Here is a 26,491-nt window from a genome sequence, read left to right on the forward strand (position 1 = left end):
TTCATTTACACTCTCTTCTCTGCCTCTCCCTGGTGGGCCTTAGATCGCTGCAATCTCCACAGGCAAGTTTGAAAAAGATTGTTGGTAATTTTGCAACTAAATAGAGGTAAGACAAGGAGGGGAGTAGAAAAGAAAGTGATCCAGTCAACCATGTTTTTTTTTTTCTTCTTGGAGGTAAGCAGTTGTATGCACAAACACTTCACTTTTTGTCTTTAAATGGATGGATCACCCAGAAAAGAAAATAGTGACCTAATTTACTCAACCTTCATGTCATTCCAAACTTGTATGACTTTTTTTCTGTCGGAGATGGATAGAAGAATATATTTTGAAGAATGATTAATTCACATTGACTCAATTTATGGACTAAAACAAAAAAACTGGCATTTTTATAAAGAAAGAAATGCATGCATGTTTGGAACTACATAACACCATATCCTAATAACTACATATGAAACCACGACATATAAAGGTAAAATATAAAAGGTATCATTTCGATGTTAATTCGTTTTTGTCCTAACCAACCATGACGGCAACACGCAATGAATCTATTTTAGAAGCGGTTTATATTTTTTATTGCAGCTGGAAAAACAATTTTGGCAATGATAATCTCAGTAATATAATATAATATAATATAATATAATATAATATAATATAATATAATATAATATAATATAATATAATATAATATAATGACTTTGAATACCATTCAGTGCTCCAAGCTTTGTAACATAACTGTACTAAAAGCAATAATGATTCAGATTACTCAAGTTTTAGTAATTAGTCATTTTAAACTGGAGCCATTGACTTCCATAGTAGTAAAAAAAAATACTATGGAAGTCAATGGCTCCAGTTAACTGTTTGTTTACTGACCGTTCAAAATATATTCTGTTGTGTTCAGCTGAAGAAAGAATTTCATACAGATTTGAAGCAACTTGAGGGTGAGTAAAGGATGACAGAATTTTTATTTTAAAGTGAACTATCCCTTTATATGGTGTAATATTTTTGAATTTCATTATGTACTTAAGATTAATTTCTGGTGCCGTACACTTGCTTTTAGAAGAAGTCTCTTATGCTCACCAAGGCTACATTTATTTTATTTAAAAAATCATGGAAAAAAAACATATTATAAAATATTATTAAAATTTAAAATAACTTTTCTATTATATTCTATTTTATATTTTAACATGTAATTTATTTCTGTGAATTTTCAGCATCACTACTACAGTCACATTTTATTATTACATTCACAAATGAAAAACAAATACTGGTAAATAAAACCAAGCACTATAACATTTATTTTAGTTCCCCTCACTCCACAACAAATCCTTTATGCAACATTTATTGTATACCAAGCATACATTTTTGTCAATTTTATAGTTGGAGCATCATTTATGTAAAGGGAGACCAGGACACTTGTTATGGCATCATATTTTAACATTCTTTTCCCCAACCACACATCATTTGAAGTTGTTTTGAGCTCGTCAGCTTTATTGTGACTCATGGCACTTTAAAAATTGAGAGCACAGTTATCTGAATCAGTGTTTTTGCACCTCGCTGAGCTGTGAAAGGTAAATTAGCTGAACAGCATCTCTGTGCAAAAGGCTTTCTCTGTGGTAGGGAGCTCTAATCACTTGGAATGAGGTTTTGGATTTATAAAGCCGCAGATTTGATCTGGTCACAAGGTGCAGAAAAAAATCTGATTGTGAAACATTAAGTGGACTCTGCTATGAAACAAAGCCCGGGACTGAGTCACTACCCATTATCGGTGTGAACAAATGAATGCAGGTGCCTCAGGTTTACATTCCCAAAGTCTTTTAAAGAACAAACACTAACTTTTTACGAATAGATAGGCTCAGGCTGTGTTGTCCACACTCAGGAGTAAATGATAGTTTGATTGCTATTATGCCTGAATGGCTGCCAGCAAAGCGACCTTGATGTGTTTCATCTTTAGAGGGAAGGACTTTTTCTCTCTTTTTTGCCAGGAAGGACTGTTTGTATTTGGTTTTGAAAGTTTGTGTTATGGTCCAATGACTTATTTCGAAAGTCAGTGTTTAAAGAACTGCCCTTACCCTTGTCAGTGCCGTAACTCTATAATGATACCCATTAAGCCCTTGAGTTCAGGACATGGGCACTGATCGGTCTTTCTGACTGCATGTGGGTGTCTTTAAAAGTTGTGGATGGGAATATGCAAATCAAAGCAATATCACAGCATCAGACTTCCTACAAAGTACATTTCAAGGAAAAGTTTGAACATTCTTATTAAATTATGTGGCCACTCATTTGAATCACTTCCAGTCGATCTCTAAGAAGTCCTGTGCAATTTGAATAAAAGTTAACAAAGCAATGCTTTAACACTAGAACTACCAACCTGAATTCTATAACTACCACAATGGCCACAGAGGTCATTCTGACCGTTTGTACAAGACTGCACCGAATGTCATGTTTGTCATGTCTTTCATTCGAAGCTTCTGAGCTTTTTAGTCAGGGGGCCAATTCTGAAAAAGGCTTCCGTTAAGACTTTTGCGGACATGTTTTGGTACAAGCTGTCACCCTATTTTCTTTGTTAGAAGACATCCATAGGTAAGATATTAGGGTGGTTGTAAAGCTGTTTTTTGTGTGACTTGTACAAGCAATTTCAGGCCAATTTTTTGGTTTCCTGCTCAACTCGACATACCAACGATAAATGTTGAATATCTTCACAACCAAGAGGACCATATACATAAAAATGGTATCAAATGAAAGCTAACATTCATGGGATGTCTGCTAAAGTACATATAGAATAAACTTTTATTGTACAGTATAAGAGAAAACAGAACTAAAACATGAAAAAAAACAATCTCTGCCTAAAGGGTAACAGATTTCAAAGTGAATATCAGCTTGGAAACATAACAAAGTATCCCAAAACCTCTATCAATCAGTACCCCTATCTATGGGAATGAGTCAAGCCAAGTTGTGTGATCATATTCAGCAAACCAGGGCATCATGCTCTTGAAGGTCGACATGTAAAGCTTCCAGTCACCAAATCTCAGTGCCCATGTGAATGCCAAAAGAAGACACAAGATACATGTATTGTCGCCAGAAGGTAAATGTTGGTTTGTCTTCATTAGCCTTCCAGCAGATCCATTAGCCTAGGATCTGCTGCTTCATGCCAAATCACAGCTGTGCTGACACAACAGTGCCCCTTATGGTGTGATACTTTTGTGGTATTTATTGATTATTATTTTTTAATGATCATGCTTGCACATAAATTGGATTATATTGGAATCCGGGAATCCGGTTTTACCACTTTTAAGATTATAGTGTTAAAATGGACAAAAAAAAAAACATTTTCTAAGCTGACAAACTGGCTAAAACACATGTTGAGGGGTTAAATATTAATACTGGACAGGTTGTATGCTTGTACCAAAAAGTGTCCAACAAAGTTTTAATATCAGTTTTGGCCTCCTCATTAATACCCGTCAGGGGGGACGTGTCCCCCTCACTTTTAATAAAATGTATTTACGTCCCCCGCACATTTACTGGTTCTCATAGTCGACCCGCTCCGATCCGGATTTGAACCGAGGTTACAGCGGGCAAGTTAACAGGGACGCTAAAACAGCTTTCTGTATGTAACCTCGGTTGATAGCACACTTCTTGAGGTCACGGGCAAGTGTATTTACACAGAAACCAATGTGAATACATCAAGATTTAAATTCAGAGACAAAAATAATCTATACATGACCTGTCATTTTATTCATATCTAAATATGAGGCGCTCTCACAGAAAGTCCAAAAGCGGATTCGTTTAAGTAATGTCAAGCTTTAGCTGCAGCTGAAGGAAAACAACAGCTATATGAGTGATGAAACGTGACGACGACAATCAGACGATTGCGACAATAGCTATATGCTTTGTGTGTTTTCAAGCCATCTCAGTATAGGCTATTTATTGTCAATAAAGTGTATGAATAATGCAGTGCTAACTGACAGTTTTTTATGTTTATCTTCTGCTCACCAAGGCTGCATTTATTTAATCAAAAATACAGTTAAAACAGTAACATTGTAAAATATCATTACAAATTAACAGCTTGTGAATATAGTAGCCTAGTGTAATTTATTCCTGTGATCAAAGCTGAATTTATCATCATTACTCCAGTCTTCAGTGTCACATGATCCTTCACTTATCATTCTCATATGAGGATTTTATAATCATGAAACATTTATGATTATTATCTGTGTTAAAAACAGTTGTGCTGCTTAAAAATGTTGTGGAAACCATGATACATTTTATTTTTCAGGACTTTTGGATGATAGAAAGTTCAATGTACAGCATTTATATGCATTCATTAAATAAATTGTATTTTGTAATAATAATAACAAATGATCAATTTAATGCATGTGATCAATAAAAGTATTAATTTCTCTCTTTATTAATTTTACCAAAAATGTTTGAATGGTATAGTGGTTTCCACAACAATGAAGCGGCACCATGAGCAGCAAAACAGTTTTCAGCACAGATAATAATCATTATGAAATCCTCATATGAGAATGATAAGTGAAGGATCATGTGACACTGAAGACTGGAGTAATGATGATAAATTTAGCTTTAAAATGTGAAAACGCCCCCGGGTTGGCCATTCTGAGCCATCCTTAAAATGTAGTTACATCTTCATATAAAAGGTGTGCTTAAAATCTCTTTCTACTGAAGGCAATTCCCTTATGCAATACATTTTACCTGCAAACAACCTCCAAAACGAGCTGATATAAAAACTGTATTGTTTATTCATGAGGTGCACCCAGCTATCAAACATTCATCACGATAACTGTCACCTGGCACAAGCACAAGACAAAAGGTTGAAAATTATGGTTTATTGAAAACAAAGGCTTTACAACCTCAGCACGAAATGTATGTGTTGTAATTCAGCCCTTCATAAGCATATACAAATGTGTCTAGATTATAATAATTGTGAGAAAAGGGAAAACATTTAACTGCCTGCTAGGCAGGTTAACTAGCAAACATGCTTGTTAACATAAAATAGTTTTATTTACAGTTTGAGAGAGATAGATTCTGATGGATGTACCTGATAAGTACATAGTAATGATAGTACAGGTTTTCTCCTCCATAAGATAAAGGACTGTGTACTATAATTCTATATGCCCTGGAGAATAAATTCAGACACAATTACAGTTAGTTTTGAATTACATGTACACAGCAGGTTTTGTGGAAGGCTGAGAGAGTGTTTTCACACCATGGTTTTGCTCAGTAATCAGAAACGGATCTTAACAACCTGCATAATGGCCTGTCAGGAGCCCCTGTTTCACCATCCATAGACACCTCTGTCCTCAGCAATTATTGATTTGATGAAATACAATAGTCCATAGCCTTAATTAGAAGCTATTTTATTGCCCATCTATAGCTTCACACATTTGAAGAAATTACCCATATTTTTACCTGCTCCTTGTCGTGACTTATTAGTATGGTGAGATATTTTATTTTAAACCTTTTATTTGACTTAATTGTAGGGTTTGGTATCATTTGTGTTTTTTAACGATACTGGTGCCAAAACGATATTTTTAAAATGGCACTGTGGGGCAGATTCACGCAATACAAACCATTAAGTTTGTATTGCGTGAATCTGCCTCCTTGTCATTTCTCTCAACCCAAAAAAAAAAACAAGGATTTATGGACACAAAAGTGGATAAAGGCAATTGAGACAGAGCGCAACGTGTCATATTACTCTGAAAACTAACGTAATTGGGGACATGATATTCTAAAATATTAAATATAAAACATTTAGATGTTTGACTTAGCAGTGGCAAAATGATTGCACACGTAGGTGTACTCAGTGTCAGGATCCCACAATTGAACCATTCTTCCTGCTGATGCTTCACGTATTATTGTCTGTATATACTTTTGTCTTCCTAAACCAGGGCTATAACACCATAGACATTGGGGGTGACAGACATATCCTTGATGCTGCTCTGCTGCACTCCATTACACACCGCTCTGTTTGTTACTAGGATGACAAAAGTAAAATGTAAAAAAAAAATTAGGTTAATTTAACTGTTAATTTTTTTTTTATAACAGTGCTCTTCACTGGTGACCAATCAAATCAAAGAAGGCGGGGCTTACAGTTAGTGCAAATTCCAACACGAAGAGTGTATGATGCAAGTAGCTAAACATTTAATATTTGACTGTTTTACAATTAAAAAAAGCTTTCAGTGACCAACAGTAATATCAAGTAATGATGCAAACTGCTGGATATTTTAAAATCACCATAAGACAAATAACGCCATTACCCCACATATCAGCTTTTAGACATTGTTCTGCTTTTGTTATGAGTCAGAATATGACGTGCAGTTTCCCCAAACAAAACATTTGATGTATATATTAATCAACGTCATTAATAATCATGATTAAAATATCAAGCGCATTAACTGACAATAATGACTCTATAATTGGTTCCTGTTCATTTTATAATTTGAGTAACACTGAACTTTTAAGGTACAAGTGGCCGTCACTGTGGTGGTACCCTTAAGGGTACATTTTTTTACTTTAAGTCAGGGGTAGGCAATTTCGGTCCTAGAGCTGATGTCCTGCAGAGTTTAGTTCAGTTATATGTTCCCCAAGGAATAAAATTGTACCTCTACTGTACCTTTTTTTCTGAGAGTGTACACAGATGTTTCATGGAAGCTTAGGTCATGAATTTTTGCCTAAAAGGCATGGAAAAGTCATTTAAATGTATTTGTAGTAATGTGTATGAACATTGATACCTGTTATATAGGTTTTGGTACCCAACCCTCCTTTTTGTAGGACCCTATTTGTTCAGTAATTTGTTTGCTTCATCACTAAAATGTTCCTAGATGTTCCTTTTGGCATTTTACATGCTTTGTTTTAATAAATACTAAAATATCATAATTGAATATGATTCTGTTGTTTATTTTATTTTTTTTTAACAGTACGAAGCATATTATTTTGTCATTATTCATTTTTCTGTGGTGTTTTATGTCATGTTCTTGTGTGCTTAATAATCTTTTGTGTAAAATGGCAGATGTAGTGAAAGCTCTGTTAAGGCGAGGCCACCGTTTCAAAAACATCTGCTGTCTCAGAGGCTCTCCAGTCCTACTCTGAGGTCCCAATCTCTGTTTTGTCTCTGGGAAACAATGAGCTCAAATAGGATGCAGATGAATGGAGAGAATAGCTCTTGCAGTGCACATACAAAACCCAAAGCAAGCTGCTATTTCTTTAGACAGCGGAGTTCATCCCCACCATGACACAAAGCTGCTGAGATGTGTCGGCAGTACTGTAGGAACGGTCAGACGCCCAAGTGCCAACCATAATCCAACATTTATTTATTTATTAAATTGTTATTGTTGCCTGCAAGGATCTAATTAGATTTTAATTAAAGGATGAAGATAATGCTTCTGTATTTGGGTGCACTGAGATCTGACTCTCCGTTGCGATGACAGCGCCCCAAGAATTTGCCTGTACAAACGTGAACTGAATTTGAATTGAGTTGATGTGAATGTGAACTGGATGTGAACCCTGCCAATGCCACACTGTTCACTAGTGCAAACTCTCTCTTTGTCTCTAGGCACGGAACACGCTGTGCCGGGGAGGTGGCGGCCGCAGCAAACAATGGTGTCTGTGGAGTGGGTGTGGCCTACAATGCCAAAATTGGAGGTGAGTGAAGAATCCGAATAATTGGTGCTTAGACTTTTGCATATGGTAATTGGATCAATGGAAGTGGTCATGCATTAAAACTATTCAAGCACTCAGTCATTTCCTGCCCTTTGTGCATCTGTCACCATGCTTCTCTGGACTAATCTAAAACACTTTATCTTTCAGTTATAAAACACTTCTATAAAGGTGAATATCTTGGTTATTCTGGTCACATGGAGTGCATTCTGGGCCAAACATCATTGCGGGCATAAATTCCATATCTCTTAATTTAATATTCTTTGTAGGAAAATATTTTTCCATCTAGATGAGGGTGATTATAACGGAGGGCACTGCCTGAGCCTGCATGTAATTTCTGTGTTTTTGTGTGTGTATCTTTGTAATAAGAGGATAATTCTTCCCGTGTGTGTGTGTGAATAAAGAGAGCAGATGTTGCTGATCTCTAATTGGCCGCTGGGTTGTGTGTGTGGGGGGTGTGTGAAGTCCCTGAATCCTGTTGCTTAAATTATTATTAATCATATAAATGGCCACAGAATCTTTCTTACATCATGTTCTAGCCAGACACAACACTGTGACAAGTAATTAATCTCAGACTAAAGTAAAATAACCTTTGCGTATAGTTTTTTTGTCACACATTTTGATTAATCACAATTAAAACACGTAATACTTGTAAGTGTACAACTGTTGTAATTTCAGTTAATCTCCAAAGTAATGTAAAAACAAAACATTAAGACAGTATTTTGTTTAAATACTTGTTTAATGGTATGTTTTTTGTGAATGAAGCCCAGTATCATTGATACTAATGTCTCTAAGAAATGTCCCCTCAATTTTAAATCAATTAACTATAGCCATTCAACATAATTGAAAGCCAATAAATGTTTGAACATTTAACAACTTCTAATTTGAGTGAACTTAAAACAGTCCTCACATAAACCCATAATAAATGTCATATTTACCTGCACTCTTCCTGTCTAACGGGTAGGAAATACAGGCTACAGAAAATGAATAAAGTTTTCAAACAGTTTGTACTGATATACATTAATACCCCCACCCCCCATTTTAGGTGGGTCCCTGACAAGTGGATCATCGTAGTTGTGGGTCCTTATCACCAGAAAGTTTAAAAACCTGAATCAAGTAGTATAATTTTAATTTTAACATAAAATATGGTCTGGTCGGCTGTGGTTTTGTCTTCATACAGTGTGTTCACTTTCAGTGCCAATAGAAAATTTGTGCCGGAAAATTCCTCATTTGCGTTTCATTTCCTTTTCCAAATATCCATCACGTTTACAGACAGTCCATTTTTGCAAAACCCATTTTTCCTGTGTCACTGGTATCTACATTAATGCACTTTTTGTCCCCCTCTGTTCTGCACGCAGGTGTGCGGATGTTGGACGGAGAGGTAACAGATGTTGTGGAGGCTCAGTCTCTGAGCTTGAACTCGCAGCACATCCACATTTACAGTGCCAGCTGGGGCCCAGAGGATGATGGGAAGACAGTGGATGGCCCTGCCAAACTGGCCAAAGAAGCTTTCCTGCAAGGGGTCACCGAGGTCAGTATAGACATGAAGAGATGTTAACACTGGAGTCACCAGGTCATAGGTTTCTAGTGGGAGTTTCTGCCTCTGGAAGACCTATTGTTGTTGGTGGATTGCATAACTGGCCATAGATTTTGAAAATGTGATTACAAATGAGATGTATTGCAAGTAACAGTTAGATTTCATTTTATTTTTTATAATAACTAAAAAATGTATATTTGTATAAAAAAATATATTTAAGATAAATTATATATACAGTATATACAAGCAAACATTTCTTAAGTATATGCATGAATGTGTGTGTATTTATATATACATAATAAGTCTTAAATATATGCACGTGTGTCATCATCAACTTTTATTTCAGACTCATGGTCCATTTAGAGACATGCAACATAATACATTTTTTTTTATAAAAATACAATGCAGCTTTACTATAAAAGACACCAGAGATCCCACAGTGATGATTGGTATCGTATGGCACTAAACCCCGGTGGTGTGTATTTATATATATATATATACATAATAATGATACACTGTACACCACATATATTATGCAAACTTAAACGTTTATTTTGGATGCGATTTGACAGCACTCATTTTTTTATATCTGTGCATGTGTGCAGAAACAAGTCCTCTCAACTATCTCATAGGAAAGACATTGATGCTCATTTGCATAAACGAAAACTTTTCTCAAATCTGTCGAGTCACTAGACACACCTTCAAATTGCTTGTGTCACTAGAAATCACCAAATCTAATTGAAAATGAATGACTTCCAGTCACAGTGTCACCTCAAGTCAGTGTCAGCATGAATTCTCACGTCAGGTCATCCGAGTAGATTTCAGATCAGCTAAATGTGTCACAGCTGCCGTCGACTTCGGTCTGCACAACCAGCAGAGGAACTGGGCTGGACGGGTGAGCTGTAGAAAATGTCATCGCCTGTTTAAAAGCATTTACAGAGAGAGAATTGAGAAACACAGGATTATAGAGAATACTATATTTAGGGAGATTTCTGTGATCTTGGCAGGAGATGAGCATTTGTTTTCTTTTTGCGTTTTTGAAATGTTAATTCATTCTTGGGTGCCACACATACCCTTATCCCTTGTGAGTTTATACCTTGATAGAGTTTCAGCATACATAGCGTTGCACTATGAATATGAAAATCAGTTTGTTTTATTTATGATTTGAATTAGGCTGTCTTCCTTTCACCGATTTTTTTACAGTGTCTTTTCCCCTTTTTCTACTGCTTTGTAGTGTTTTATAAGGCAAACACTATTGTTAATATTGCTCATACCCTACCATTTGTTGGTCGTTAAGATTGGTGCACTGTGTAAATTTTATTTGCATTATGCGGTGAGGCAGATGCTTACCCCTCGCTTTTGAAGAATATCGAGAAACTATGGGGGCTAGCACAGGACAAAGATGTCGTCCTCTGTGAGAGCAGAGAGTGACTAGCGCTCTGTAGAGCAGTTTGTCCGTTTAGGGCTACCGTAGAAACATGGCGGCGCAAAATGGTGACTTCACTATTAGGAAACCCGTGGCTTATGTAGATAGAAATGGCTTATTCTAAGGTAATAAAAACATAACTGTTCATTATGTAAGGTCTTTTTACACCACTGAAAAACATAGCTGTGTATAATATATCCTACTATATAATATATCCTTACTTTGTTGAGAAAAGTAGGCTAGATGAGTATCCTTAAATGAGCAGAGCTGCTCACACTTAGGGTGAATTCAGGGTAATTGGGACACTTTTTGCCATTGAGATGACTTGGAAAAAGTGTCCCAATTGTTGGGATAGTTGTTGTTGCAGTATGGACTGTTATCGGTGTGACACCAGTCGTGTTATGTTGTTTACATCTGATAGCACATTCCGGATCTGTTGTGTTCAATAAAGTTAAGTGTACGTAACTATATTGGTGTTAACCACCCATTCTATTGACAATAGAGGATAGAATAAAACATGGTGGCAGCGGTGCTTTGTGAAAAGTAAAAGCACACAGATTAGCAGACACAACGGAAGACACCAGCTGAGTATGGTCAAGAGAGCGGAGAGCTCAGGTGCAGCGCGGATGGAGAATGCCCTGGGACTGAGACCACCACAAGCCCTTTGCCTAGACTTAACTAATCTGGCGAAATCATGGAAATTGTGGAAAGAAGAGTTCATGCTGTGTATGGATCTTACTTTGTCGGACGCTAGCGAAGCCGTGAAAATGAAAGTTTTGAGTTATCTCATTGGGGAGACGGGAAGCGAGCTTTACGGGACTCTGATCCCCACCTCGTCACCGGATCGGACAGTAAGCAGATTTAGAAGTGCATTGGATGACCACTGCTGTCCGAAAGTGAACGATACCGTTTTTTTGGGTCAGAAATCAGGGCTTTGATGAGAACATTGACAAATATGTGACAGACTTAAGAATGCTCGACAGTATGTGCAATTTCAGCCAGATCAAAGAATCTCGGATCCGCGATAGAATTGTTTGCGGCATATCCGGCTCGGTTTTGAAAGAGAGACATTTAAGGGAGGAAGATTTGACTTTGGACAAATGTGTGCAAATCTGCAGAGCAACAGAGCTGTCGTGGGAAAACAAAAGAACGATTGAAGGACGACTGACAAAGGAAGTACATGCTGTACAACAGGCTGTGAGAAAAGAGAAAAGTAAGAACACTGTAAACTGCGAGTTTTGCGGGAAAACACACAAGAGAAATAAACAGAAATGTCCTGCATATGGGAAAAAGTGCAAAAAATGTGGAAAAAACAATCATTTTGCCACTATGTGCAGAACTAAAATGTAGAAAGAAAAAATGGTGCATACTATAACTGAGTCAGATGATGCAAGTTAGGAGGACATCTCTACTGACATCTAACAGTAGAGACAGTGAACACAGTGACGAAGGATAAACAGAGGCCACCCTCAAAACTCTTTGCTGCCATGCTCCTGGGGAAAGAACAGGTAAAGTTTCAGTTAGATTGTGGAGCCAGCTGTAACATTATACCTGTCAACTTTTTAAACCCAGCCACACAAATTGAAGAGACTGAGCAAGTGCTGGTGATGTACAATACAAGTACACTGCAGCCATTGGGGAAGGGCAAAATCTAGTGAAAGTCCAGTATGAAAACATCATGGCTGTGGATAGCATTGTCACCAAAGTGATCGGGAAAGATGAAATATGGAGCATCGATAATATCAGAAAAGACTATGCTGATGTGTTCCAGGGAGACGGATGTCTGGAAGGTGCATACAAGATAGAAGCAGACCCCACAGTAACTCCAGTAAAACTGTCAAGGAGAAGGGTCCCTGTGGCAATGATGTCACCACTTAAAGCAGAGCTGAGTGATCTTCAACGACGAGGGATCATCACACCAGTAGACTAGCACAGAGTGGATTAGCAGTCTTGTTACTGTTAAGAAGCCATCAGGAAACCTCAGGATATCCATAGATCCAAGACCACTCAACAGAGCTCTGAAAAGATGCCACTTTTCTCTGCCGACAATAGACAAAATACTGCCAGATTTGTCAAGGGCAAAAGTTTTCACTGTGTGTGATGTAAAAAAGGGATTTTGGCATGTAACCCTGGATGAGGAATCAAGTTACATGACCACATTTGCCACACCGTACGGCAGATATAGATTGCTAAGAGGTGTTTCAAAGAAAACTAAGCTGTGGAAGTATTGCGAGGTATACATGTCATAGCTGATGACATCCTCATCACAGGAGAGGGTGAGACATTAGAATTAGCAAACCAAGACCATGATGACAAACTGAAAGCACTGTTGACTAGATGTAGAAAAAGAACATCAAACTGAATGCAGAGAAATTTCAACTGAGAAAAAAGTGAGGTTCTATACATCGGATATGTACTTACCGCAGATGGGCTCAGAGTGGATCCTGAAAAGGCATAAGCGGTCAGAGACATGCCATGTCCAAGAGATGTCAAAGGTGTCCAAAGGCTCCTGGAGATGGTAAATTATCTCTTGAAATTCTGTGATCACCTGTCAGATTGGATGAGATGAGATACTGAGGCAGCTAACTCCTAAAGACAGTATCTGGGAATGGTCCGAGGCGCATGAGCAAGCATTCACACGGCTCATGGACGCCATCACTAAATCCCCAATTCTCAAATATTACAACCCAGATTAACCACTGACACTCCAGTGTGACGTGTCGGAGACTGGGTTAGGGGCCGCTTTACTTCAGATGGGTTTGCTTACGGAATCAGGCATTAACTTATGGGTTATTACTCATTATATACTCATTGGGTTATGCCCAGATAGAGAAAGAATGTTTGGCCATTGTTTTCGGTATAGAAAAATTCAGGGTGAAATTCATGGAAAAATTCAATTCTTGGCCATGTTAGTAGTTGGATTCTTACTGATTGTATGAGGTGGACAGGCGTCTTTATGCAGCTAACAACCTCAAACAGATTTATCTAATTTAGGATAATGAATGGAGTGGAGGTGGACATTTTAAAGGCAGACTAACAGGTCTTTGAGGGACAGAATTCTAGCTGATAGACAGGTGTCCAAATACTTATTTGCTGCTGTATCATACAAATAAACAGTTTAAAAAAAATCATATATTGTGATTTCTGTAATTTTTTTTAGAATATGTCTTTCACAGTCGACATGCACCTCAGATGACAATTTCAGACCCCTCCATGATTTCCAAGTGGGAGAACTTGCAGAATAGCAGGGTGTTCAAATACTTATTTTCCTCACTGTATACATGATGTTCTGAGTTGTGATCAAATTGTCTTTCAGGTTGTCAGTTACTTGGAGAAAAAAAAAGAAGAGAAAGGATGTTGGGATAGTTGTTGTTGCAGTATGGACTGTTATCGGTGTGACACCAGTCGTGTTATGTTGTTTACATCTGATAGCACATACCAGATCTGTTGTGTTCAATAAAGTTAAGTGTACGCAACTATATTGGCATTAACTATCAATTCTATTGACAATAGAGGATAGAATAAAACACCAATCACCCTGAATTCACCCTACATGTTATGTTACACTAAAAAGAGAAAAATACATGATTAGTGGAGAGTGGACCAGTTACATTCTTTAAAGTTAAAATGTATAGATATTTTAAGAAAGAAATCTTACCTGTCGAGAGTGTGTTGACAGTCTGTGTAGTTGTATAGCTGAGCTCCAGAAAATCAGTATTGAGGGGCCTTTGAAGTATTAAAGATTTAAAAAACAAAATGCGGGAATTAAGAACCCTAAACTCTATCACAAAGGGCCATTTCAGCACATAAAGGGTTCTTTAGGAGGATGCGGTTCTAAATAAAACAGTTACTGCTTGTAAAGAACCACCTTTTTTAAAGTGTATATACTGTCATGGATATTAACAAATCCCTACATTTCAGCGAGTAAGTCATCACGCTCCATTTGTGCTACCAACAGGAATGATGCATCAAATCGTGTGGCTTATTGAGAAGAGGCTATTACTGGGCGCTATTACTTTTCTAAGCAATCAGACTTGCGATTTTGCCTGAGGGATGAGAAAACAAGTGGGGGAAAAACAATTGAAAGAGAAACTTGAGCCAGATGGCAAGTCTTGTTTGTTCATTTCAATATTCTATTTATTCCACTACCTTTTATAAACCTTGTGCTTTCAAGTGTTTTAAACCATATGCTCAGAATGTCTAAGGACTGAATTTCACGGCCAATGAAAATTCGCACATCTTCACCCCATGAGTGTGTTGACACATTCTGACAGCCATTTAGAAATCTTGTGTTATCTTCAAAGTAATTTAGTAAAACATTTTTAATGGAACTGAAATCCAAACCACCTGCCTTTTCCTCACTCGGCAGAAATGAAGAGATTCGATGCTGCGAGAATGGAGCGTGTCGTGTTTGACAGGCAAAGGATCTGACCTTTTTAGGACGGCTGCCCGCCGCGAGTGCCACTTCTTTTTCATCCCGAACGTGTCCTTGGTAATCACAGACACGCTTTTGTCGGAGCGCTACAAAAGATTTAATCTTTTTTTCTCGTCTGTGAGGATAATGGCAAGTTGAAACAGCCGTGCGGAATGAGTTTGACTGCTGTTAATTTTAGTGGGATTGAAAACTGATTTGCCCTTCTAGTAATTTACTTAAATTATCCACCATATAAACATGCGACTCGCTTTTTGTTTCTCTGCCCCTCAGTTTCTTTTTAACCACAATTTCTTCATTCCTGGAATTGCGCTTCTGAATATTTTGAACCAAACTGCTGCATCTTAAACAAACAAACCTTTTATTGCCACAATAATCCCGAGTCAGTCAGCTGTGAACATTACCCATATGGACGGCAGAAGATAGTACAGAAACTTTAATCAAATTCTGACTTGCTTGACTGCAGCGAGAGAGGAGACTAATATATGAGAAAAGAAAAGTGCCGCTTTGTCAGCTGTCCAGACAATATTACTAAAGCATTAAATATAACAGATCTTAGAGGTCACAATATTGGTTTTAAATTAATCATGACAGCCATAATTGGCTCGTTCAATTGGATTTTGTGGGCTATTGTAATAGAGATGATGCCTGTGTGCATAGACATTAATGGACACTACACAGATGTTTGATTTATAAATAAATTTGTCTCAGATACCCAGACATTTGATTTGCATAAAGACTATCAGCAGCTTGTTCCGGCCAAGAATCGCCCACTTATTTTTTTTTTTTTAAAGATTTGATGCCACAGACCTCAAATCATGTGATTAGTTCTATCTTAGAGTGCATGTATCAGCCCAGCAACTTGTTAACTACAGTTTGTTTCCAGGCGTTAAAAACCTGTGCACCAAGTCTGAAAAGGGCGGCCAGTCAGATTGGAATCGGCAGTTTCTAGTTGCCACGCGCCAATTATGTGAAGAGACTGTAGGATGAGACTATAAATACATTTACACAGCCGGTGTATGTCTCTATTTGCGCTACTGTTCAAAAGTTCGGGGTCAGAAAGATTTTTTTGAAAGAAATTAATAGTTTTATACACCAAGGACACATTAAATTGACAGTGAAAGAAAAGATATTTATATTTTTTCAACACAAAAAAATACATATATTTCAAATAAATAAAGGCTGTTCTTTTGGACTTTCTATTATTCAAAGAATTCTGAAAAAGAGGGTTCTCACAAAACTATTAAAGGATTAGTTCACCCAAAAATGAAAATTAGCCAATGATTTATTCAAGTCATCCTAGGTGTGAATGACATTCTTCTTTCAGACGAATACAATCGGAGTTATATTTAAAAAGCCCTGGCTCTTCCAAGCTTTATAATGGCAGTGTCTGTTTTTGAAGTCTAAAAAAGTGCATCTGTCTTCGATATAACTGCTCCACATGGCTCCGGGCGGTTAATAAAGTCCTTCTGAAGCAAAGTGGCACGTTTGTGTAAGAAAAATATCCATATTTAAAACTTTATAAGGTAAATTATCTAGCTTCTGGCAAATCACTTTACATTTTCATCTTACAAAAAAAGTGTAGCACCTCTCGAACTTCAAAGTAAAGTACTTTTTTTTTTTTTCTGAAAGTTGAATACAGAAGGCGATCGGCTGGAAGCTAGGTAATTTACTTTATAATATTTATATAATAAAAATATGGATATTTTTCTTACACAAACATGTCCATTCCCTTCAGAAGACCTTTATTAAACCCCGAAGCCAAGCCGGGTGTAGCAGTTATATAACAGACAAATGCACTTTTATGGACTTCAAAAACAGAGCAACAGTCACTTCCATTATAAAGCTTGGATTATCCAGGACTTTTTAAATATAACTCAAATTGTATTCATCGGAAAGAAGAATGTCATATAGACCTAGGATGACTTGAGGGTGATTTTCGCATATTGGAGTGATTTCTGAAGGATCATGTGTCACCGAAAACTATTTTCGAATAATGCTGAGAATTTTAATATTTCACAAAATGATTTGTTTTTACTGTACTTTTAATCAAATAAGTGAGACACATAATAAGTGAAAACAAAAAGGCCAAGCTTTTGAATGGTAGTCCACAGGAAAGAGTGAATGACCAGGTTGTGTGCATCTGTTTTAGGGTCGAGGTGGGCTGGGCTCCATCTTCGTTTGGGCATCAGGTAATGGAGGGCGAGAGCGGGACAGCTGCAACTGTGATGGATACACCAACAGTATCTACACACTCTCCATCAGCAGCACCACGCAGTATGGCAACGTGCCGTGGTACAGCGAGGCCTGTTCCTCAACCCTTGCCACCACCTACAGCAGCGGAAACCTCAACGAGAAACAGATTGTATGTATTTAACACTCACGTTCATATGTGCAAACAAACCTTCAGACATGATGAGCTTAGTCACACATTAGAGTCATATAATAATTGTTTGTGTTTTCATACAGACACACATACGAAACACTAAATCTTCACACAGAAATATATTTTTATATTATACAGGGTCCCCGCAGAGTCTTAAAAAGTCTTAAAAAGTATTACATTTCAAAATCAAAATATAAGGCCTTAAAAAGTCTTAAATTTGCGGAAGCATCGCGTTTTAGGTCTTAAATAATGTTAAACAGGTCTTAATTTTCCTACGTCCATGTAACGCCTCCCGTAGCACGCGCATGGCTTCTTTCACGCGCATTGTAGTTCTTTCTTTCGCTAGGCCAACTATTGTTCGCTCTATTACAACTAAAAATTAGACAAGCATGCATCTTATATTGCAGCCAATCAGCTTTCGTGTTATTGGCACATGCCTCTTTCTGATCGTATCCCACAGACGCATAAAATGGATTTTATGTAAATTTTATGTCGGATAAAATGGAGTCTGACTGTTCTTGCAGTTCCGCGATCGTGAACGTGAAGGCGAATCTTTCTTACCATCTTGCATAATGACCAAATAAAAGTATAATATACCCGGTTGTACTATAAGAGTTAATAACAGTGATGTAAACTCTGATGTCAGGCAACGTGTTTTTGCTGCCTGTCAGTGCTCGCACGAGTGTATTGAATGTGTTATTTCTATGCTCATTAGCCTAATGTTACTCTTGAACGATCAAATATAAATTAATGTAAATGTATGCAAATGTAAATTAATGCAAATGTAAATACACATTATGCATATGTCTATATCCTGATTTGAGTTTAAAAGTTTGGGAGGACGTGTCAGTAAGTGCTGGATCTGCGCATTAGTAAGTTCTCAAAGTGAAAGCAAACTAATATAGCTTAACAACAACACAAACAGGGAAAACAGCACTTAGACTTAAAGGAACACTCCAACTTTTCTAGAAATAGAGCTTATTCAACTTTGCTACATTTAGATATGCGGGGAAATGCATTTTAGGCTAAGCTAGTGGCGACCCTGCCAAACTAAAACAATGCATGCACTGAGACAAATGCATTTGCCCACAACCACATACCTAAATGTCTAATGAAGTTGAATAAGCCCTATTTCTAAAACTTGTGGAGTGTTCCTCTTTGTAGATATGCATCTTTATGTTGTATTTATTTGTCCTATTGTCATTTGTTTATAAGAATATATTTTATTACTGACCGATTACTTGATTACGTAATTACTGGAAAACGTTTTACTTATATTAAGCAATTGCTTATTGCTGTGGTTTACTTTTAAGATGTTGGTCATATTTCCCACCCCAAGCGATCGTGTTATTAAAGATAGATAGCGCACCAATGGACCAGCATTTTTTTTTTGTAATAGGCCTACCAAACAAGATTCATGCATTTTGTTAGTTTTATTGTCTTGTGTGATTATTGTGCATCTAACATAATAATATGGTTAATGTTGCATCTTAATTATAAAAAAAATAAAAATGTTTGCAAATTTATGGAAGTGATCACCACAACCAAAAAAAGTGGTCAAAAAAAAAAATATATATATATATATATATATACAGGTCCTTCTCAAAAAATAAGCATATTGTGATAAAGTTCATTATTTTCCAAAATGTAATGATAAAAATTTAACTTTCATATATTTTTGATTCATTGCACACCAACTGGAATATTTCAGGTCTTTTATTGTTTTAATACTGATGATTTTGGCATACAGCTCATGAAAACCCAAAATTCCTATCTTAAAAAGTAAGCATATTTAATCCGACCAATAAAAGAAAAGTGTTTTTAATACAAAAAAGGTCAACCTTCAAATAATTATGTTCAGTTATGCACTCAATACTTGGTCGGGAATCCTTTTGCAGAAATGACTGCTTCAATGCGGCGTGACATGGAGGCGATCAGCCTGTGGCACTGCTGAGGTGTTCTGGAGGCCCAGGATGCTTCGATAGCGGCCTTTAGCTCATCCAGAGTGTTGGGTCTTGCGTCTCTTAACTTTCTCAACACAGATTCTCTATGGGGTTCAGGTCAGGAGAGTTGGCAGGCCAATTGAGCACAGTAATACCATGGTCAGTAAACCATTTACCAGTGGTTTTGGCACTGTGAGCAGGTGCCAGGTCGTGCTGAAAAACCAAATCTTCATCTCCATAAAGCTTTTCAGCAGATGAAAGCATGAAGTGCTCCAAAATCTCCTGATAGCTAGCTGCATTGACCCTGCCCTTGATAAAACACAGTGGACCAACACCAGCAGCTGACATGGCACCCCAGACCATCACTGACTGTGGGTACTTGACACTGGACTTCAGGCATTTTGGCATTTCCTTCTCCCCAGTCTTCCTCCAGACTCTGGCACCTTGATTTCCGAATGACATGCAAAATTTGCTTTCATCCGAAAAAAGTACTTTGGACCACTGAGCAGCAGTCCAGTGCTGCATCTCTGTAGCCCAAAGTGTCTTGACCTGGGGAATGCGGCACCTGTAGCCCATTTCCTGCACACGCCTGTGCACGGTGGCTCTGGATGTTTCTACTCCAGACTCAGTCCACTGCTTCCGCAGGTCCCCCAAGGTCTGGAATCGGTCCTTCTCCACAATCTTCCTCAGAGTCCGGTCACCTCTTCTCGTTGTGCAGCGTTATTTGCCACACTTTTTCCTTCCCACAGACTTCCCACTGAGGTGCCTAGATACAGCACTCTGGGAACAGCCTATTCGTTCAGAAATTTCTTTCTGTGTCTTACCCTCTCGCTTGAGGGTGTCAATGATGGCCTTCTGGACAGCAGTCAGGGGCGGCAGTCTTACCCATGATTGCGGTTTTGAGTAATGAACCAGGCTGGGAGTTTTTAAAAGCCTCAGGAATCTTTTGCAGGTGTTTAGAGTTAATTAGTTGATTCAGATGATTAGGTTAATAACTCGTTTAGAGAACCTTTTCATGATATGCAAATTTTTTGAGATGGGAATTTTGGGTTTTCATGAGCTTTATGCCAAAATCATCAGAATTAAAACAATAAAAGACCTGAAATATTCCAGTTGGTGTGCAATGACTCTAAAATATATGAAAGTTAAATTTTTATCATTACATTATGGAAAATAATGAACTTTATCACAATATGCTAATTTTTTGAGAAGGACCAGTGTGTATATATATGCTAATCCTGGTGGGATTGAGCTATGAATAATACGTTTACTAATACTTTGTTCAATTTAAATAAATAAATGAAATAATATAAGTTTAAGTAATTGAGTGATTCTGCATTTCCTTAAGGTCTTAAATTTTATTCATAATGATCTTAAAAAGTCTTAAATTTGACTTGGTAAAACCTACAGATACACTGTTATAACAATTTCACAGTTACTCTCCAAATTAATGTAGAAACAACTTAAAGAAAGTATATTTTAAATATTCTTTATAAAGGCATCTTTTTATGAATGAAGGCCAGTATCAGTGATACTAAAACTGCTACTGATTAAAACATTAATGACAGACATTCAGTATTACAGTGTAAATGAAAGCTATCAATTTCAATATGGGTTAGGCTTAATCACTTAATTGCATTTAATCACTGAAGTCACTTAATTTAAGTGAACTTAAAACAATCTTCACATAAACTCATTATAATAAATGGCTTATTTACCTTTGGCCTTCATATTTAATCAATATACAGAAAATGAATAAATATCAAACATGTTACACTCTTAACTGCATAAATTATTAATTAAATATAGATGAATCTTTATTAAAGCTACAGTTTTCTCTGTTACTTTTGTTCTTTGATTAACAATAATGACAGACATGCTGCTGTGACTTTAAGATCTGCCACTGCAGAACATGACGTGGGTCACTTAAAGTTCATTTAAGATGTTAATAATACTGGACAAAACATGCATTTGGCTAATTTTGTGTGCTATTGTTCGTTCAAGCGCAAAAGAGCTGGTGCGCTGTCTGTGCGCACAATACTGGTGTGTGTCTTTCTGTGTGTTGTGTGCATGGGGGGGAAAAGGATGCTGCTTTAATTGTGTTATTAATATTTTTTACATGCTAATTTTGACAGTACTAAATTTAATATTTATGAATATTACATTTAAATCTAATTGTTGGTGTTTTAAATAATGAACTTGGCTAGTTCTTTAGTAATACATAATTTAATATTCAAATAAATGCTATTCTTGTGAAGTAGCCAAGTATTATTGGCTGAAATGGCCTTTTCGTTTTTTGGTTGAAAGAGAAAAACGGCCTAAAATATAAGCCGAAAATGCCACCCTGCCCCTCAAACATGACGAAGAAGATAGTAAGGTATTGTGGTAGAACACAGTCGCTAAGCTTCCTTCGGATCCTAATATTAGTAATGTGTGATACTTCATTCATTTTTAATGAAGTTTCAGCTCACATGTATGCATGTTCGTTTCATTTCACTGCGGAATTGTTTGTAAACAAGTCTCAGGTCATGCTGGATTTGCAGACACAATGTTGTGCCTTCTATATTGGTTTCGACAGGAATGGTGCAACAAACTTATGTGAGTAAAACTTCTTTTTTATATGTAATAGTAGTCCCAGGGCTATGTGTTTTCCTTTCCTGGGCTACCAAAATGAAAGCCCGCCGGCAGGCCATGTGAATCTCAAATAGTAAAATAATATTCCACTCTTGATCGCGCGCGTGCACGGTTCACACTAATGTTGCATGATATACCGGTACTAGAAAAGTATTGCGATACCTTGCTACTACAAACGGTACAATATGGAATTTTATTAGTACCAGTAATTTAAGGAGGACAGCGCTAACATGAGCTGTATTCTTAATTTGCGTGGATGTGTGACAGAGCTCTGCTTTCACGGTTCACTAAACATTGGAAGTAGAAGAGTTAAATATATACGAAGAAAAGCGCAGCGCGGGACGTGCTTGTGCTGCCAGACTCTGAACTGAAGCGCACGGCCACACACACACCTTTCAGACAACATGCGGTCACGATTCAGTTCTTTAGCAGATTATTGTTTGGGTTTGAATGGTCAAACATATGTAAAAATGCACGGTCTGGCGAGTATTCAGGTAAACACAGTCGGATATGTCTTTAGTGAGTGTACAGCTGAGGTAATGAGAGCCGTGCAGGTCTGAAGCCAGACCTAATATTCTGTGATTAATGTTAATCAAACACCAATGAAAAAGAAAACCACCACATGCTTGACTAAATAACTAAAATATATTTATTAAGAATGAGTTTATTGTTAAATTATAGAATGAAAACTAGTAAGCAGTTTTATATTTGATTGTTTAATTTCTTTCTTAACTTGCTATTAGATAGACCTAATGTAGCTGAAAAATAAAGCACTGTTTTTGTCATATTGTTTGTAAATTGGCATTTTTGCTCTTTTTTTTAAACAAAAAAAACAATTAAAAATCTATATTATAATTATAAAATTACACTTAAAAAATATAAAATTACTCATATCATAAAAATAAGATTTTGGTCATCCCAACCTGTTGGGAGAAAGAAGTGGAGAACTGGACAAGAAGTGAAAGGTTAGTGAATGATAACATGATTGGCAATGTGATCCATGTAAGGATGTTCACACTGGTATAGTTATTATAGCAATAAAAGGAGGGAATGGGCAAAAACCAGGGCAGGAACATGCTGCCCAAGTGAATTTTTAGTAAAAAAAAAAAAAAATGAATAATAAGTTCTTTTGTCATATTATTCATATTATCTGTTTGTTTTAGTTTTTTTACAGTGGTATCGATTTAGTATCGGTATCGAGGTATTTTGATCTGGTATCGTATCGAAGTCAAAATGTTGGTATCGTGACAACACTAGTTCACACTTATATCCACCGATCGTGCGGGCCAAGTAAGACAAAAATAGTCCAATCAATCGCGGGTGGATGAGTAATAAATCATTGTGTTTGTTTGATAAAGACGTTTACGACCCCTGTGACCGAGATAATTATTCCGGTTGCCGCTTTCAAAACAATCCCTCCCTCATGTGAACTGACAGGGGAGCTAAAGCTCATTAAATATGCAAATATTATCCAATCCTAGCCATGAGCATTTACTTCCAAGTCTCCAGTGCGTCACGCTTATCAAAAATTAATGTTCAGGAGAGAGCCTCAAAACCAGTGTAGAAAATAGCCTATTACTTATTAGTTATGATGTTTTTGAATGTAAAAAACACACAAACATCATTAGTTGACCTCAGACAACAGTATAATTTTTTTTAAAGCCAGTTCATGACACCTTCAATAAACCTGGTTATTTCCTTGTAGTGACGTCAAAAATAATAATGTCCGTATTTGCCCCAGAGTATTCCAAATGTTATGTCAGTTGTGATGTTAAATAAAGCTTTTGCAAGGTGTCAGCAGGAGATTTACGTCTCATATTATTCTCATGTTTACATGACCACTTGCGTTGTCGGCTTATTAGGCATAATCGGCTTAAGAACGTGCATGTAAACCCACTCATAGTTATCCACGATCCGAGAGGACCAGGCCCCACAGTTCGGCATACATGTGTTTCGCAGATGAATTGCTATGTTTCACCATCAATTCAGTACTCATGTGTTATTATCTGTACGCACAACACAACTGCACAGACCCGAAGGGGGCGCACACACAAAGAGAGGCTCGTTTCAGTTCCTCTTCTGAATTTCTGTCACTAAAAAAGTTTGTTTCTGGTTGTGAGGGAAAGATAACCTTGTTCAGCTTCCCAAATAACACAGTGGTGAAGGAAACTGTGGGTGCATCAGGAGCAGCAACTGAGTTCTGCAAGTTTGTTTGTTCCCGGTCATGAGTCGAAACCGAAGATGGAGAATGAAACTGCATCTGTGTTTTGTGAATCATTTAGTGAATCGAAAGTTTAATTTCGGTGCATCCCTAAAAAGAAATGTTTCTTGTGCTGCAAATATGCTTATAAGAATGATCTCTGAAGAAGCATGTGAAACATACACACTTTGCAACAACAACGTCTCATTAAAGGCACCATAAATAGAATACATTTGTAGCATTTGCACGTTCACAGCACACTGACAGACCTTCATGTCTTCACACAAACACTGCCATTCTCAGTTGTCAGCAGAACTGTAAACGTCAGAGAAAAACAGCTCGTGTGCCAAATTTTCCACATGGTTTAAATGGCCACGTCACGACTGCGCGGGGAAAGTGAGTGATGGAGTGCCGCCCCGTTCAGCGTGCTGCGAAGATGAAGTGTCAGTGAAATGATTTCCACATCTGCCGCTGTGATTTCCTGTGGGCTATAAGAAAAAGAGCTCAAGAACGCCATGCCCTAAGGAGGCAAAAAAAATCACTTTAGAGTAGCGTCTGAAAACGTCCCCATCACAGGTGCCGTACACATCTGCTTTACTGTCCCTGGTGTCCCCCAAGAATGGAAATGAGAAAAGGGTGTCTGAAAATGCAAAGAGAGAAAGAGCAGTGAAATTAGACTAACTGAAAAAGCAAAAGACAGAGACAGCAATTTTTGAATACCAAACATGCTGCATTGCAGGTTCTTTGGATCTTATTTGCAAGTATATTCTTCTCGTTTTCAGTTCCATACCTTCATTTTATCCACACAAGCTGTATTTGAGAGTGTCTGAGCAGCCGGCTTTTAATTAGGGCAAGCTAATTATGCCAAAAGACGCCTATAAAAAGAAGATACCCTTCAGAAGTTATGAAAGTCATCGTGATGGTCTTTGTCTTTGGATGATCTTGATGAGCATTTTTGCTGTTCGTTTTTGCACTGTGGCAGCGCTTTCTTCAGAAGTCTTTTCAGAAAAAGCTGTCACATACTCATGTTGTTTTGAAGAATTCCCTAGTCACTCTTTTTTATATAATAAAAGTGAATGAGGACTTGAGATGTCAATCTCCATAAAGGCACCATAAAATTGCTGCACATAGGTTGTGTAATATTTAAAGTCTTCTGAAGTCATAAAATAGCAGTTGTGTGAGAAACAGACAGATAAGCAAGTCGTTATTCACTGAAAAATGTTGACATTCCTTAGTTCTTTCATTTTGAGAGTCGTATTGCCACGATTGGTTAAATAAGTAGCCAGTTTCATTGGTCATTACTGCAAATAGGTAATTCTGATACATGCGATGACTGTCTATTATGATATGTAGGCATTTTGCCATTATATGTATAATATAAATGTATGTTTATTTATAATTGCATAGCTTTTTTAAAATGTTCTTGATGTTCCATAATTTTTATATAGCTTGCAAAATCTCAGCAAGACTTTTGTTCGTAGATTTTCAAACTGAACTTGGGTCTTTTTGACCAGTTTAATTCAGTTCACTCAAATTCACACTCACATTGAAGGGAAAATGCTATGCTATGGGTAGTTATCCAAAGTCTTTTTGAATCTCTGATATGCTCATTCCTGTGAAAGTGATTTCAGACTCCAGGCAGGTCTATCTCTGCCAGCTCACTGAAGCTCACCCGAGATGTTTCGGACGGCTTTAGAGTGTTTGTTTGCTTGATGTCAAGTCTGTCCCAGTATGTTTGACTGCGATAGCTCCCCGTCTCCCTCTTCTGAGACCCCCTGTTCCATTAGGATGACAAAGGCAATAACAGATTCAATTTAAAAATGGACGCAATCTTGAGGACAGCAGTGGGGTGGGATTTTGTGTGTGTACGTGTCTAAATCAGACTAAAAAGGACAGAGACGAATAAAACAATGATGGAAAAGGAGTGTATGTGGGTGTCTGGCAGGTACTCACCTGTGTATGCTCTGATGGTTCTGTTGCCTCGGGCTGGACTTCCTGTCATCCTGACCGTTGTCAATCACGCATGCCCCTGTGTTTCCTACGGCATGATTAAAAAGCCAAACTCTTATGTGCGAAGTGCCAGCTTATTAAGTCTCCCAAGGTGTCACACATCTCATCACAGAAGCTGCAGGGAATGAGGTTTTTCCTTCCCTCTCGGACTTACATTGTCGTCAGGCACTTTGACAGGCGCCTCTTGCTGATAGACGCCCACACCAACACCTCATATACAGCTACAACCAATGTCCTTTCTGATAACTG

The 26,491-nt window shown here is 37.4% G+C and overlaps 1 protein-coding gene across 3 annotated transcripts in view; it reads left to right on the forward strand.

Annotated features, from left to right (window-relative positions):
• The window catches only part of furinb (furin (paired basic amino acid cleaving enzyme) b), a 131,645-nt gene that overhangs the window by 95,780 nt on the left and 9,374 nt on the right, over positions 1–26,491 (forward strand). For all 3 annotated transcript variants that reach the window (XM_067436906.1, XM_067436908.1, XM_067436907.1), the window contains exons 7-9: positions 7,571–7,659; positions 9,033–9,205; positions 17,222–17,434. In XM_067436906.1, the coding sequence (XP_067293007.1) occupies positions 7,571–7,659; positions 9,033–9,205; positions 17,222–17,434 (475 nt within the window). The remainder of the gene's footprint in view (positions 1–7,570; positions 7,660–9,032; positions 9,206–17,221; positions 17,435–26,491) is intronic.

The sequence above is a fragment of the Pseudorasbora parva genome, chromosome 25 (assembly GCF_024679245.1).
Source record: "Pseudorasbora parva isolate DD20220531a chromosome 25, ASM2467924v1, whole genome shotgun sequence".
NCBI classification, from domain to species: domain Eukaryota; kingdom Metazoa; phylum Chordata; class Actinopteri; order Cypriniformes; family Gobionidae; genus Pseudorasbora; species Pseudorasbora parva.